This window comes from Gadus macrocephalus, chromosome 21, assembly GCF_031168955.1.
Source record: "Gadus macrocephalus chromosome 21, ASM3116895v1".
NCBI lineage: Eukaryota > Metazoa > Chordata > Actinopteri > Gadiformes > Gadidae > Gadus > Gadus macrocephalus.
In genome coordinates this window covers 13,200,750-13,216,365 of record NC_082402.1, presented here as the reverse complement: position 1 = coordinate 13,216,365, position 15,616 = coordinate 13,200,750, and the positions used below count along the sequence as shown (strand labels likewise).

At 45.6% G+C, this 15,616-nt stretch overlaps 1 protein-coding gene across 1 annotated transcript in view; it reads right to left on the bottom strand.

Annotated features, from left to right (window-relative positions):
- Nucleotides 1-1,826: 1,826 nt before the first annotated feature.
- Nucleotides 1,827-15,616, bottom strand: part of map3k5 (mitogen-activated protein kinase kinase kinase 5) — a 50,806-nt gene continuing 37,016 nt past the window's right edge. Inside the window, exons 15-28 of the mRNA XM_060042439.1 lie at nt 15,341-15,550; nt 15,054-15,159; nt 13,363-13,520; nt 11,553-11,730; nt 10,865-10,882; nt 10,078-10,255; nt 8,817-8,985; nt 7,937-8,122; nt 6,281-6,386; nt 5,364-5,634; nt 4,721-4,833; nt 4,246-4,367; nt 3,580-3,656; nt 1,827-3,089 (exon numbers count right to left, since the gene is read on the bottom strand). Of these exons, the coding sequence (XP_059898422.1) occupies nt 3,029-3,089; nt 3,580-3,656; nt 4,246-4,367; nt 4,721-4,833; nt 5,364-5,634; nt 6,281-6,386; nt 7,937-8,122; nt 8,817-8,985; nt 10,078-10,255; nt 10,865-10,882; nt 11,553-11,730; nt 13,363-13,520; nt 15,054-15,159; nt 15,341-15,550 (1,953 nt within the window). The 3' untranslated portion in view covers nt 1,827-3,028. The remainder of the gene's footprint in view (nt 3,090-3,579; nt 3,657-4,245; nt 4,368-4,720; nt 4,834-5,363; nt 5,635-6,280; nt 6,387-7,936; nt 8,123-8,816; nt 8,986-10,077; nt 10,256-10,864; nt 10,883-11,552; nt 11,731-13,362; nt 13,521-15,053; nt 15,160-15,340; nt 15,551-15,616) is intronic.

Sequence of the window (15,616 nt, the reverse complement as noted above, 5' to 3'; positions counted from 1 at the left end):
GGGGTAACACTGTTGTTTTTTATTGGTCGTCATGAAAAAAACATAAGGGGTAACACTGTTGTCTTTGTCAAATAAAACATAAGGGGTAACACTGTCGTTTTTTATTGGTCGTCATGAAAAAAAACATAAGGAAAATAATAGAAATACACACATACATTTTAATGTCATGTATATCCTCTTTATTGATGATTGATTATTGTGTAATGTCATCGCCTCAGTGGTGCAGTGGAGTGCACTCTGCCTATCCCCCTGGAGACCGGGGTTCAAGTCCGGTTGATGTCTTCTGTTGTAAGACTCTTATATCTATTTCATGTGAATTATAAAGTCAAGTATAACCTTCGTGATGCCTATGTCCGGTGTCTTGTTGGTGCATTGTTAAGGTCGGAGGTTAACACTTTAAACAGCTCATTTTTGGATCCCCGCAAAAACGTAGACAGGGGTGGCACTGTCGTTTTTTTTTGGTCAACATGGAAAAAACATGAGGGGTAACTGTCGTTTTTTATCGGCTGTCATGAAATAAACATAAGGGTCTATATTTATCAAATAAAACATAGGGGGTAACACTGTTGTTTTACTTTGGTCGTCATGAAAAAAAACACAAGGGGTAACACTGTCGTTTTTTTTGGTCGTCAAGAAAAAAAATATAAGGGGTAACACTGTTGTTTATATTGGTCGTCATGAAAAAAACCACAAGGGGTAACACTGTTGTCTTTGTCAAATAAAACATAAGGAGTAACACTGTTGTTTTTATTGGTCGTCATGAAAAAAAACATTAGGACATAAGTAACACTGTTGTTTTTTATTGGTCGTAATGAAAAAAAACATAAGGGGTAACACTGTTGTTTTTTATTGGTCGTCATGAAAAAAAACGTAAGGGGTAACACTGTTGTTTTACTTTGGTCGTCATGAAAAAAAACATAAGGGGTAACACTGAGGTTTTTTATTGGTCGTAGCTATTTTGGGGCCCTAAGCATAACTCCTTTATGGGAGCCAGTTTAACATTTTATTAAAACGCAAAAGTTAAATCTACTCTGTAAACACAGTTCACAGAACAGCCAAAACATACATACAGTACACACAAGTATTGGAATGTCCAAAATCTTTTAAATTAAATATTTATCCATAAATACAAACTTAAAACCAGAAGTATACAAGTAAGAATTTTTTTTTTTTTTTTTTTTTTGGGGGCCCCCTCAGGACTTGAGGCCCTACGCGCAGCGCGTAGTGCGCGTTATGGGAGCGGCGGCACTGGGTGGGTGCTCCTCGTGCTCCACCTGTAGCACGCATAGCACTGTGGTCCTCTCGAATACTATAGCGTTTAGTAAGGGAGACTATGCGGGTTTTGATTTTATCCAGCCTCACATATTATCCTCTGCTTGAAACTCAAAATTGGACTGAATTGTCAGATTCATTATGCATGATAGGCCTACTAATCCTTTGATTCAGCAATAAATTAAAATAACCTCATGAAGATTATGCTGAGGTCCTCTGAGCTGACACACACACACACACACACACACACACACACGCAAACACCTGTATATATATATATATATGTCTGTCTGTGGATATTAAAATATACATTATGTCTGAATCTTCTGAATAGTATGTGTGACTGTATAACACATGTTTGTAACAATGTTATTATACAAGTATACAAGATTGTCCCATGTCTTTATGCATGTGTGTGAAACAATATTAGTATGATAGAATATATATGCGCATGAAACAGTTAATAGTAGACATAGCATGTCTGTGTGTAGCAGAATTCATAGATAGATAGAGATAGATAGATAGTGATACAAAAAACTGATATGTGGTGGTGATTTCAGGTACAAGACAAAATATATTTATTGTGCACAAATTCATTAGCTCAAATAAATAAGAAACAAAACTGACAGGTGTCCTCAACTATTTTCCTCATTATTCAATTAAAGCATTAAATAATATAAACAAGTGATAAACTTGACAATTTATAATGTAATGCACATTTTGAAGTTATACACTGAATTAAATAATTAGATTTCTGATCATAATCGGTTAAAACACCAATAATATAGTGTCAATGTACAATGAAAACAATTATGTGGACCCACTGGGCTGGTTTAAGCTTACAAAGTATACAACTTATGTCCAATCGTCTGCAATAGCTCTAAAATACTTAAACAATGTATGTTTCAAACGTTTAGTATATTAAGAATGATTCAATGCACACAGACATTATCTAGCCCTGTTTTCTGATGGCATTACAAATAACATGAACACATATTTAAGATATCTACCTATAACCTTCATCCCACAAATGAACATACCACAAATGACAGTAAACAAAATTGGCTCTTAACAAAAGGTTGAAAAACAAATACAAAGTTAAAAGTTAAATAAAAAAACAAAAGATACGCCATGAAGGTCAATATTAAAACATCATTAAAATAAAGTAGTGATTATAAGATTTCCATCCTAATAAAGTTAATTGGTAATGAGGATAAACCAACAGGCTGGCTTGAAGATAATTCATTTAAAATCAATTCTGTAAACAAATAAATACGAGCATCTAAATTTTAAGCGCCTTTCGTCTCTATCTCCCAACAGTGATTTACAGAAAACGAATGTGATCAGGGTGAATTCTCAGGGGCGTCAGCTGTTACGCTTGACTAATTCTCAGCTAAATGGCTGAAAACAAACAAAAACAAACATTAGTGGCACTTCAACTGTTTGTCCCTTTTCTTCTGCTATACACTTTCAAAGTAAAAGCTCAAGTGAGCCTTAAATAAAAAAAACACGATTCCATAAACTCTCCACGAGAATTGAAAACGACGGTACCCCGCAAAAACGGGGTGCGCACACACGACAGGTCCGCTGCGCCTTTAAGTCAAAGGGTCCCTTTTGGAATAAATACTGAGGTTTAAGAAAGCATGATGGTAACAAAACAGGACAGCAAGAGGACGGCGCCGAAGCACTCGGTGGAACAGAGAGGGGGGCCGTTGGGCTGTTGCTAGGTGACCAGGTCCCGGGTCCCGGTCACGCCTCATCCCGGGTTCTTCCTGTCGTCCTTGATGGCCTTCCACAGCTTGCAGAGCACCCCCCCTCTGTCCACAGAAGAGACACACGCACAAATACAATTATTAGAAGGGACAGGAAGACTTGTTAGTACAAGCAGCTTGAAGGATATTTTTGTTGTTTATGTTTCACACATAATTTTAAGCTAAAGTATAATATGGTACAGTATTATTAACTAAGGAAATGATTATTGTGGTATACTATTTGTATAGTACAGCACGCTGTGGTATTGTGTTGTATCGTATTGCATAGTAGGGTACGCTGTAGTATTGCATAATACGTATAATATAGTGTGGTATGGTGTAGTATAGTATTGTATTGGACTGTATAATATAGTACGATATGGTGTAGTATAGTATGGTATAATAATATAGTATAGTATGATATGGTATAGTATTGTATACTACTGTTTAATATAGAATGGTATGGCAGGGTATGATATAGTTAAGTATTGTAGAATATAGTATAGTGAGGTATAGTATTGTATAATGGAAAATTGTATGGTATTGCATGGTATACCTGAGTCTTAAACACTTCAGGTCGTCTCTCGTCACATTGTGGAGGATGTCGTCCAATGTGTATTCTTCCTGTACTAGCTGTAGAGAACAAAAAAAACAGTACAATTGATTAGTTAGATATGCATTTATATATTTTCTTCAAATCATGAGAAGGATCCTTTGATATCTCATCCCTCCCAAGCCGTGTCCGGGTCTATCGCCCATTAGTTTGATTGACGTTTTGTAATACAAGTTATTGGTCATGAAAATAAACTCAATATCACTCCTTTTCTTTCAACATGAAACATATATATTATGTCCATTGAGCGTTTTCTTCTGTTCAATGACCCATTGTAATTGTTAAAAGTTTTTTTACAGTTCTTAGTTTGCTCATAATTATTCAATTACTAATGGTAATACAAAGCTAGGACACAAACAGTGATTCATAATTCAGTGTTGGCTTTGATTTAAGCCAACCACATCTGGTTGGGCTAACTGTAATGACCCGTTTATCCTGCTGTATGAGTACACAGCAGCTTTGGTAAGAGGTGTTTATACTGCCATCAAGTGTCAGGTTCAGGAACTGCATAATTGTTCCAAGCGGTACGGATGCTCCGTTGACAACACCGTCATATACAGAGGTACATTGAAGGTGGGGACGCGGGACCCCAGACCAGAAGTGGCCTACCCTCTCTATGGCCTCCTGGTCCACACCGTGGTCTCCGAGCCAGCCGCTGAGCTCAGGGTCCTGGGGCGTCTCTGCACCGGGACTCGGCCGTCCCACCGGGTCTACGAGATGCTTCAGGCGCTCTGGGGAAAAACAGATGTCTATTTAACCAAACAATGGTTTACTCTCTGTACTATAAATACTGATTCCCTAACTTATGACTAGCTTGAGACACACGAAAAGTGTTTTTTATTGTCTGGTTTCGTGAACCAGACAACTTTTCATGCAAAACCAATCAATAAACAAATATATTTGAATGCTTTAGGGGCCATACTATAAAACACATGCACAACAAGTACACAACACATACAAAAACAGTTACACAACACACACAAAGACACAAACACAACCCATACAAAAACACACAGGCCCCATGCAGACTGCCAGCGGGCCGAGCGCGGTCTTCCTCCTCAGGCTAGACGCTCGGAGAGCGTACCTGGGGTCTGAGAGCGCAGTCTGAGCAGCTGGATGTCCTGCTCCCTCTCCTCCAGCACCTGCTGCAGCACGGCCTGGTACTCCCGCTCGCGCTCCACCAGCTGCTCCAGCAGTCTGGGGGGGGCCACATCAATGAGGGGCCGCATGGGAGTTGTAGTTTTTTTTTTGGCACAAAGGGTTTCACAATATGGACTGCACAATATAATGGGACCTGGACTCTTAAGAAAGGGACGAGTTTTGGATACGGATAAACCAGGTTAAAATAATGTTGATTGCATTGCCACACAGCTAGGCTGGCGTATTTAACGACCAGTAAAGAAGGATCTTATCTGACACCATAAACAACAATAGTACAACAGCGCGATAATTAAGGGAAGTCCAGCAAAAGTTTAGTTTGCCATTTGTCCAAGCACAGGTGCACTGGAATTCTTGTACGGTTCACTCAGTCAATGATTTGCACACACACACACACGCACGCACACACACACACACACACACACACACACACACACACACACACACACACACACACACACACACACACACACACACACACACACACACACACACACACACACACACACACACACACACACACGCACACGCACACGCACACGCACACGCACACACGCGCGGCCCCCTACCGGGTGGTCTCCAGCTTCATGCGGCCCAGCTCCATGCTGATGGAGCGGCAGGCGGCGGGCGACTCGTTGGACACGGTGGAGCTGAGCGTGCTCACGCCCGACGTGCCGACCGTGTCGTCGTGCGGGGTGGGGGGAGGGGCCGGCGAGGGGCCCCGGCCCCGGCCCCGCTGGGCCGCCGCCCGGCCCCCGCCCCCGTAGCCGTAGTCGTCGTCGGCGTCCTCCGGGTCGGCGGCGTCGCCCTCCGACGCCAGGCTGAAGTGGGGCCTCAGCTCTGGGGAGGAGAGAGACGTGGGTCGGTACGCCTCCGAGCACCGGAGGGAGCTTTGCTTCCTCTTCACCGGAGTAAAGCGGTGACTCCAGAAGAAACTGCGCGACAAATCCAACAATGCTGACAACGGTAAGATATAACCAGGTTTATAATATATATATTTGTATATTTCCTTATTTTGAGAGCCTCCACCCCAATTTCGTTGCACTTTGTGCAATGACAATAAAGAGATTCTGATTCTGATATAACAAAATATACCAATAAGAGGTTCCCTGGATGATACCAAAACAACATACCCAAAGCACCACTGAAGAATATTACAATTTAAGAAGACTGCGTTGATAGAACCCAATAATATTAAAGATGAAAGTCACTAATATTTGATCTTTGTTGGTAACTATGATATAAGCAGCATTAACCAATCTGAGCTGTCTCGCTATTGGCAAGTATTATACTTTGTCGTACATTATCTTCAAATAACGGGACAAACCAAAGTGTTTTACTCCTCATACACATGTATAAGCACCATTTAACCGTCCACATTCCCTATTACTACTGACATAAAGAGTGCTGTAGGACAGGTACAGCAGGAGTCTCTCCGGGTTAGAGTGAACCTGGCCACGGGGCTGTGAGGTTCACCAGGCCTCACCTGGCACCAGGATGGTGATGGCTGTCTGCACAGCCTTGCGGATGATGTTGTCCAGGGCGAACATCCAGTGAGGCTTGATGTTGTGGTTCCTCAACACTTTGTTGACCTGCCGACACCCAGAAGAAGGGTTACATTCAAATAAGTAAGGGATGAATCATTAATAAACGTCCTGAAAATAAACATACACTGTTTGCATCGTTAAGCAAACATCTGGTTGGGCATTATGTTTCACCATTTATAATCTTTGATTCATTGATTGGCAACTGATAAAAGTCAGAGGTGTTGCCTTATTGAAAAATAACACACAAACTTGGAACGTTTTCAAATCAGAAGTACACAACAATACTGTGGTATGAACGCACATAAGTGGGGGAGGGGGTCATGACGAGCGGGTAGGATTTGTCATAATTTCTGTCTAGGATTAATAAAAAAAATGATGAAAGATGACTAGTGCAACAAAGCACACGCACACACAACACCGTGTGGACGTATTCCACTTCAGGTGGATATGACCTAGCTACTCCACACAGAACAGCTGCGTCCCAATCGGTCATCAGCGCTTCCTCTCTCTGAGTATATTATTACGATGTCCGTCCAGCAGGGGGCACCAGCGCTTTGGAAACGGAGGATTACACAACATCTTTCCCGCAGTTGTGAAAGCATGTCTCATCTGCCACATTACGGCAAGGACCAAAGCCTAGACATGTCTGCCTGTTAACACAATGTGCAATAACTGAAAACATGCTCCTGCATTGCAAAACTTACAACAGTCACATATTTTAAGGGCCCCTGTTGTGTTATTGAAGAAATGTCTTAAAAGCTGGGTGCCATTATGCCATACAAATGTATATTATGTCTGGACAGATGGATGAATTCACTTAACAATTTAAATGGAACGACAAAAAGACATAAGAACAACACACACCAAATAGGCCGACCTTATACAATAGAGCTTCTGAATATGTTCACGTATTACCTGGTTGTGACATGAATAATGTAACTTGGCAAAAAAGCCTGAAAGCTTCTTCTTTTCATTCTACCATTTCTAATTCCAGTAGAAGAAGTGAAGCCCTATTTCCTGGGCTCCGACGGGCCTCAGTAGGTCACCCGTCGCGCCCGTTACTAGGTCACCAGGCAGGAGCATGCGTACTGGGGGGGCTCCAAGGGCACGGCCCCCAGGGGAAGGACGCCGCTCACTGAGCGCGGTTCAAATGAGGGAGAGGGCGTAGATACCAGAGTCATGGTCACCTACAGCCAGCAGGGGCCAACGGAGGGGGCTCTGTCGGCTGTGCACGTGTATGTGCGTGTGTGTGCATGTGTGTGTGCATGTGTGTGACTGTGTGTGTGTGTGTGTGTGTGTGTGTGTGTGTGTGTGTGTGTGTGTGTGTGTGGGTGTGTGTGTGTGTGTGTGTGGGTGTGTGTGTGTGTGTGTGTGGGTGTGTGTGTGTGTGCGTGCCTGTGCATACGTCTGTGTTTCTGTGCATGCGTCTGTTTGGCTGTGTGTGTTTGGGTGTGTCTGTGCATGCATATGTCTCTCTGTGCATGCGTCTGTATGCCTGTGCATGTGTCTGTGTGTTTGTGTGTGTGTCTGTCCATGCATATGTCTGTCCGCCTGTGTCTGTGTGCGTGTGCGAGCGCGTGTCTCCCACTACTCACCGCATCCTGGAAGCCAAACAGCACCACCTGCAGCTGGCTGATGGCGGCGCTGTCGAAGTCCAGCTCCAGCTTGAGCTGAGACAGCGTGCCCGCGATGATCTTGCGGTCGGCCGCGCGCACAAAGTCGGCCAGGCTTACCACCAGCGTGGAGACGTGGCTGCACCGGAGACGGCTCTCCTCAGAGCCCTAAGGGAAGGGAGGAGGGGGGGGAGGGGGGAGAGAGAGAGAGAGAGAGAGAGCACCGAGTTAAAGTGGTAAGGCCGTGGGGGTTGGTTTCTGTCTTATGGAGGATGTCTTTCCCCTCTTGACTGGCTGTCATTTGTCATTTTTCAGCACGACGTTAGTGAATGTCAGTTGATACCATAATAACAGCGAATTTGCGAAAAATATAAATACAGAATCCATTTCACATTTGATATTAATGTTAACCTTATCTTGGATCATACTATATTCATATCAAATTGATTTGTGAGACCAATATTAATTAAATTATGAATTAAATACAATTAATAATAATCTGCTCCCCAAACACAAAATGTCCCTTCGGAGGGATTAAAACCAACTGTTAACTTATCTCCTGTTATGCAAAAATTGATCCGTTGTATCTGCCCCCCGCCACAGTGCACGCACTTGTATGCGGGCATGCGTGTGTGTACAGACCTGATGCAGGGCCTCCATGACGTTCCCCACCAAGTGTGTGTGTGTGTGTGTGTCTGCGTGCGTGCGTGCGTGCATGTTTGTTTGTGTGCGTGCGTGCGTATGTGCCTGATGCAGGGCCTCCATGATGTTCCCCACCACGTACGTGCGCGCGCGCATGCGCGCGCGTGCGTGCGTGCGTGCGTGCGTGCGTGCGTGCGTGTGTGTGCGTGCGTGCGTGTACCTGGTGCAGGGCCTCCATGATGTTCCCCACCACGGTGTCGCGGTCCTCGGTCAGGATGTGGTGCAGCGTGGCCCGCCGCTCGCTGTCCTTCCTCAGCATGAAGAACCCTGAGTCCTTCTCGTCGGGGGAGGGTGGCGCGCTGTGGTCCTCAAAGTTCTCCACGGGGATGCTGCACCCACAGGAGACAGTCAGTCAATCATTGATTCATTGACCTGATACCAGAGAGATACATGATCTGATCTTAAATACATTGCACTTACACTTTCTAAAATGCTTTTTTAACTGTGCCTCTATTTTACATCTATTTTACTAATTTCTTTACTTCGCCTATGTTTTCTTTTACTTATCTATTATTTAATTTTATTGTATGACAATGTTTTTTATGTGAAGCACTTAGAATGCCTTGTGTATGAAAAATGCTATAAAAAGATAGATAGTTGAGGATAGTTGAGCTTTGAGTAAAAGTTCAGGCATTTTGTTTTTCCAGAGAGAAACATAATGCATGTTTACTTTCTGTAAAGGAATAAGTGCAAAAAGAAAAATAATAGAGATTGTAGCTGGGTGATACTTTTACTTATTTATTCAGCCCTCATGTTCCTGATAATCGTACACTTTGACACATCCATCTCTTTGTTGCAAGGCTGGCAGAATTACCATAACATTGGAAGGAAGCGGAGAAAATACCTTGAATAACATGCTCGCCTGGTTAGCTAATTTCCATCAATCTGGCCCAGTTCCTTGAAATTTAATTTCTAGTGATACGGTTCCGGGTTTTAACCCTAATGTCCGACAGTCCGTAGCCTACTTGTATGCATTCTTGAGCCGAAGCCTAACCCCTTACCGGCTCATTAACCGACTGTATCCAAACCCCCTGTAAAGTGCTTTGCATAAGCGTGTCAGCGTCTGCTAAATTTGATGTAATTCTAAGTGTTACCTTTGCGGTGCTCACCCGGCTGTAATCAATGCTTCACAGCGGGCGAGTGCTTTAGTGCTCTACACCAGAACGCTTCATGTCGAGGAAGTAAGAGATTCTCTACATGCCATTTCACATCGCCCACGCAACGGCTTACACGTCTCTCAACAATTCAATTAAACGACTGCGGTGAATTAAAGCACAAACGCACACATGCCATCGCTGTAATAGAGCCCCCACCCTCCCTGCTTCATGGCCTTCAGTCATAGGCTTGATGCCAAACTTCAACCCCCTCCCCCCCCGCTTGACCTCCCGTTGATGAACCCCCCCCCCCCCCCCCATCCCTACCTGAGGAAGAGCGAGCGCGGGCCCTTGACGTCCCTCTCGCTGTAGCATTTGACGCTGGGCTTGAAGATGAAGGGGTTGGTGTTGAGGTCGTTGTCGGGGGAGACGGAGCCGTACTCGCTGCTGCTGCTGGTGTCCTCGACCACCACCGGCACCGGCAAGGAGATGCTGCGCAGGTACTCTGCACGGCCACAAGGGGGACACGGGCTGAGCAAAGGTTGAACGTACAAAATCCGGGATATTCTTCTCTAAATGTGTTTTTTAATGCCTTTTCAAAGCTGCACTATGTGACTATTGTGCAGGTTTAAAAACCCTTTACTGAAAGGTAACAAACTTAATCGGAGAGACAGATCATGACGCCTTCGACCTAGGTGAAATGTGGACGAGTGTCCTCTAGGCCTCTAGGATGCTTCTAGGCAAAGTGGAGTCCAGATCTGGACGGGAATAGGGCAGGATGATGAAGCTCCGAGAAACAACGGGCAAGAATAGTAGAAAGTTGCACTCTTTGTCAGAGTAAAACAAGAGAAAGAAAAAGGCCTGAGGAGACAAACGATAGGCCGGCTAGACAGCTTTCGGAGGATTTAATGATGAGGCGGGCCGACATAACGAGCCCCGGTTTGAATAAGGCCACACAGAGAAGTTCCTTTGGAGGTCTGGGGCCGGGGCAGAGGCGTGCTGACCAGGCAGCACGCCTCCGACAGGAAGCAGGAACAGAAATAGAAAGAGGATGGCTGCTCTAAGCAAAGCAAGGGCGACACAGGGCGGCAAATAAGGCGGGGGAGGACCTCACCTGATCCTGGCATCAGGGCTGGGGAGGGAGAGAGGGAGAGAGGGAGACAGACACAGGTCAGTTACTGTTAGGCATGGCATTATATCATTATCGAAGAAAACTTGGTCCTGAAGGAATTCAAGAGGGTTAAGGGGGAAGATTTTTCCAAAAAGAACACGCACACAAAAGGCGAGTGTGAGGAAATGTGTGTGACAGTGTCACCTGATTTAGAATTGGTTGGTAATAGAAAAGCTATCCAATAGGAACAAGGAGCAGTGGATTGGACGGTATTTTGGAGGGGTTACACAAACAACTCATTAGTCAGTTTGAATGGGTTTACAAAACAGAAGGGGACTTTGCAAAAGGACGCTGAAGCAATAGCTTGGCAGCAGATGCCCGTTGCTAACACTTCACATACTGATTGATTACACACACAATTGATGCATACACAATTAATATACTTGGTTTTAGGAAAACATTGACAGATTTAATGATATAAACAAGAAGTAAACGATGCATAAACACAAAATACACACTGTGCATGGATTTAGGAATACACTGAATTACACTAAACTGATTAAGACGGATTTAGTCGCGAGCTCAGCGCCCATTTGAGAAATTTCAGGATCAAAATCAAATCAAGTATGGACGTGGACGGAGCCGTAGATGAGCGGAGCGGCAGGGGGCCGATGGTGGGGCGGTGACCCACCTGTGAAGCTGCTCTTGCCCTTCTTCTTGCGGCTGGTGACGGTGAGGAACTCGTCGGTGAGCAGGTCCAGCGCCGTGGCACGGCGGTCCGGGTCCGGCTCGAAGCAGCGCAGGATGAAGGCCTTGGCCTCCAGGGACATGGAGGCAGGGATCTCCGGGTGGATCTTGAACATGCCCACCTGCGGAGACCCCCGCCACGGGAAGAGGAAGAGGAGGAGGGGCAGGAGGAGGAGGAGAGGGTGGGGGAGGAGGAGGAGAGGGTGGGGGAGGAGGAGGAGAGGATGGTGGGGGAGGAGGAGGAGGAGTAGGAGAGGAGGACAGGGTGAGGGAGGAGGACGAGGAAGGGCAGGAGGACGAGGAAGAGGGGGAGGAGGAGGAGGGGGAGGACAGGTTGGGGGAGGAAGAGGAGGGGCAGGAGGAGGAGGAGGAGGAAGAGGAGGAGGAGGGGGAGAACAGGGTGGGGGAGGAGGAGGAGGAGAACAGGGTGGGGGAGGAGGAGGAGGAGGAGGAGGAGGAGGAAGAGGAGGAGGAGGAGGACCGAGGCAGATGGGAAATTTAGTTTTATTGATCAGTTTAACAAATGATTATTGTGGCTACACTGCCTCCATAGAAAAAAATTGTTAATTCCTCTTCTGCTCATTCTACCTTATAAAAATCCAAAAGCTAGATTGTTGACACTGGGGGAATCAATCTTAGTACCTTTAACGCCAGGAGTCCAACACCTCTCCTCTCACCAGCATGGGGAAGAGAGCGATACTCTTAATTCTGTCCAATTTCTGTCAAAAATTCATCAGTGTTGACCGGGAGACTGGCCAGGTTGTGTGACACACCCGAGAAGCAAACACGCGGGACGTCTTTGTCAAGAGTGAAACGATTAAGAGGAGAAGCGACTTAGGTGACACACACACGTGACTCACTTTGAAGGAGACGCTAGTTAAACCGACAGGACGTTCAGAGTTAAACGGTGAGAGCAGAGCCCGAGACAGAGAGAGGGTTGCTAAGGAGCCAGGACATTCCTCCCAGGCTGCTGTTGAGGAATGCAGATGCCAGGAGAGGTACGTGACACTCTCAATTTTATGTTCCCACGCAGCCTCCGCCAAACCGTCTGTCCGACATGACCCCGGAGACGGTTGGACGGGCGTCGGCCAACTTTTTTTGGCGTCTTTTCTTTAAGTGCAACAGGATACTTTTTTTTTTTTTTTTTTTTTTTCTTTTTTTTTTCTACATCTAATTTAGCATTTAAAAATGTCTAATCATCTCCTGTTTTGACTGCTTTGTAATTCCATAGAAGTGTCTGGAATGTTTTGCATAATTGCAGTATGTGTGGCTCTCGACGTTCCCCTTTTGAAGTCGTCCTTCCCTTCGAGTCACTACATAACGCGAAGATCAATTTTAAATATCGCAGAGTGGATATTGTGGTGCAAAGGGGGGTGGAGAAGCTCATATAGAGCCTGTGGGAGCGTTTTTGTTTTTGTTTGTGTTCAAACATTTGCTGGCCCACTGACTGTTTTGAGGACAGCGCCTATGCGGGTATTGAGTCAATTTTTGGCAGAGGTAAACAACTAGTAGTACAACTGATGGTATCAACTGATAATACAATTTGTGTGCGACACAGGTTTAATTTTGTCAGAACATCTCACTGCTCTACTCAACCTAAAATGATTAAGTAATTAAATGCTCATTGAATGAATAAAAAAAAAAAAAATTGAACAACATGGAATTTTCTTCTTTCTGAAACAATAATTGATCACCTCAATCGGATCAAACAACGAACAAGCGAGTGGACTGATGAATGTTTGCATCCCCCTCACCTTAAACATGGCGGCCTGGGGCTCTCCCAGCTCGTAGAAGGGGGGTTTCCCCGTGGCCATCTCTATGATGGTGCATCCGAGGGACCAGATGTCTGCCGGCTTGCCGTAGCCCCGCGGGCCCTTGTCTATGATCTCCGGGGCCATGTACTGCAGTGTGCCTGGGGAACACATCGCTACCAATGAGTGATGGAAAACATGTGTCGACGAATCGTTCAACTGACACAATTAACCCATTTCTAATTGTGATCTTCAACAACGATTATTTTTTTATGCATGCCGAGATATTGCAGAGCTCACTGATCGTATTGGTGCCTCTTCCACTAAACCAGGATTAAATACAAATGCTCTGAATTACTTGCACAACTCAAACATAGACAAAAACCTTTAAGGTTCATATTGATCAATGATAGAATATTCAGAGAAGATTCTTAATGAAATGGATGGGTTGTCTTTTTTCAATCCCTGCTTCAGTTCAAGTTTACTTTCACGAAAAATGACATTAATATCATTGGTCAACACGCCTAAGGGAAAAAGCTGCGGCGTGCTCAAAATGGAACAGTCAGATCCCAACCCATCACAGGGTAGTAAGTTAACCACGACACAGCATTTAACACGGAGGAGGCGTAACGCTGAGTCACTTGAGTTCAGCCACGCAAAGTAGTCCACAGCAGGGAGCTGTGAAAGGAGTCCTTTGTTCTTATTATAGCCCTGCTGCTGTATATAGGGCTTCCTTAGAGGACCGCTTCTGGGCCTTAAACCGTCAGTTGACACATTATAAGCCAGCCATGACTATAAAAAGGCCGTAACCGCGCAGAGAGTGGCTGTGTGAGAAAGAGGGGGCGAGAGAGAGACTGAAATAGAAACAGAATTCAATTGAATTTGAATTTAATTAAAACAATTGTAAGAGAATGAGAGAGAGTGGGGGGGGGGGGGGGGGGGGGGGGGACGAGAGAGAGAGGGGTGAGAGAGCGAAGAGAGAGAGCGAGACCAAAAGCGAGAGAAAAGAGAGAGAGACAGAGAGAAAAGAGAGAGAGAGAAGGACACAGAGACAGGAGTACAAAAGAGAACAGCGATGGCAAACTCATTGCACCGATCAGCTGTCAGATGACTTCATACAAACAGGTCCAAGCTATGCTGCCATGGGCCCGCCGTCGCAAACTGGCACAAGCTTGCCAAGCCCCAGAGGCTGATCATAGCTAGAGGCTATTCCCAGGAGAGACACGTATTACTGCTCTGACGAACAGGGTCGGCTTGTTCTTTGGCAACAGTAGCGTGACAGCGAGGACAGCGCTCTACAGAGTGAAGGTGCCGGTGGGACGCCTTCACTCTGTGGTGGGGGGGTCACAGCTACCTGGGTTCTGACACGTTGTGGAGTTTTTATTCAAGTTGTTCAATGTGTTGGGATGGACTTTTGGCTGTGCAATCTTTTGTATTCCTTTCGCCATAAACAATTAAATGGGCGTGTGTTTGAGTGAGTGGGCATGTGTCTTCCGGGAAATTGAGTCAGTCTGAGAGTCGGAGTTTGTGTGTGTATATGTCTCTGTTCGGGGGGGGGGGGAAGAGGTTCCAGATTAACTCACGCATGGAATATTAACTAACACAAACACATAAAAACATTTTAGGTGACTAAAGGTGGCTAAAACTAAACTGGTGGGGAGCGGTGGGAGGTGGTCGAGGGCGGCGGGGCGTACCGGTGAAGGTCTCTGTGCAGGGGTTGATCCCCGCCAGCCGCTTGGACGTCCCGAAGTCAGATATCTTCAGCACGCCGCTGTAGGTGTTGATCAGCACGTTGTCCCCCTGTGGACAGAGAGGTCAGGGACCATGGTGAGAGGGGGGTCTCTCTCTCTCTCTCTCTCTCTCTCTCTCACCCCCCCCCCTCCCTCCCTCCCTCTCTCTCTCTCCTCCCTCTCCCTCTCTCTCCCTCTCTCTCCCTCCCTCTCTCTCTCTCTCTCTCCCTCTCTCTCTCTCTCCCTCTCACCTTGATGTCCCTGTGCGCTATCTGGTTGTCATGGAGATACTTGAGGCCCTCCAGGATCTGCTTGGTGTAGAAGCCGATGGTGGCTTCGTTGTTCTTCAGCGGGCCCCATTTGGAACGCAGCAGGGCAGAGAGACTCCCTGCACACACACAGGAACACCACAATTCAGTTTCAACGATGAGGAACGTAGCCTGTTGCACCCCCTCCTCATACCATCACCACCCATACGTCAAATAACACTATTCAACTATTACTTTAAAGCTTTTCTACTGCAGCGC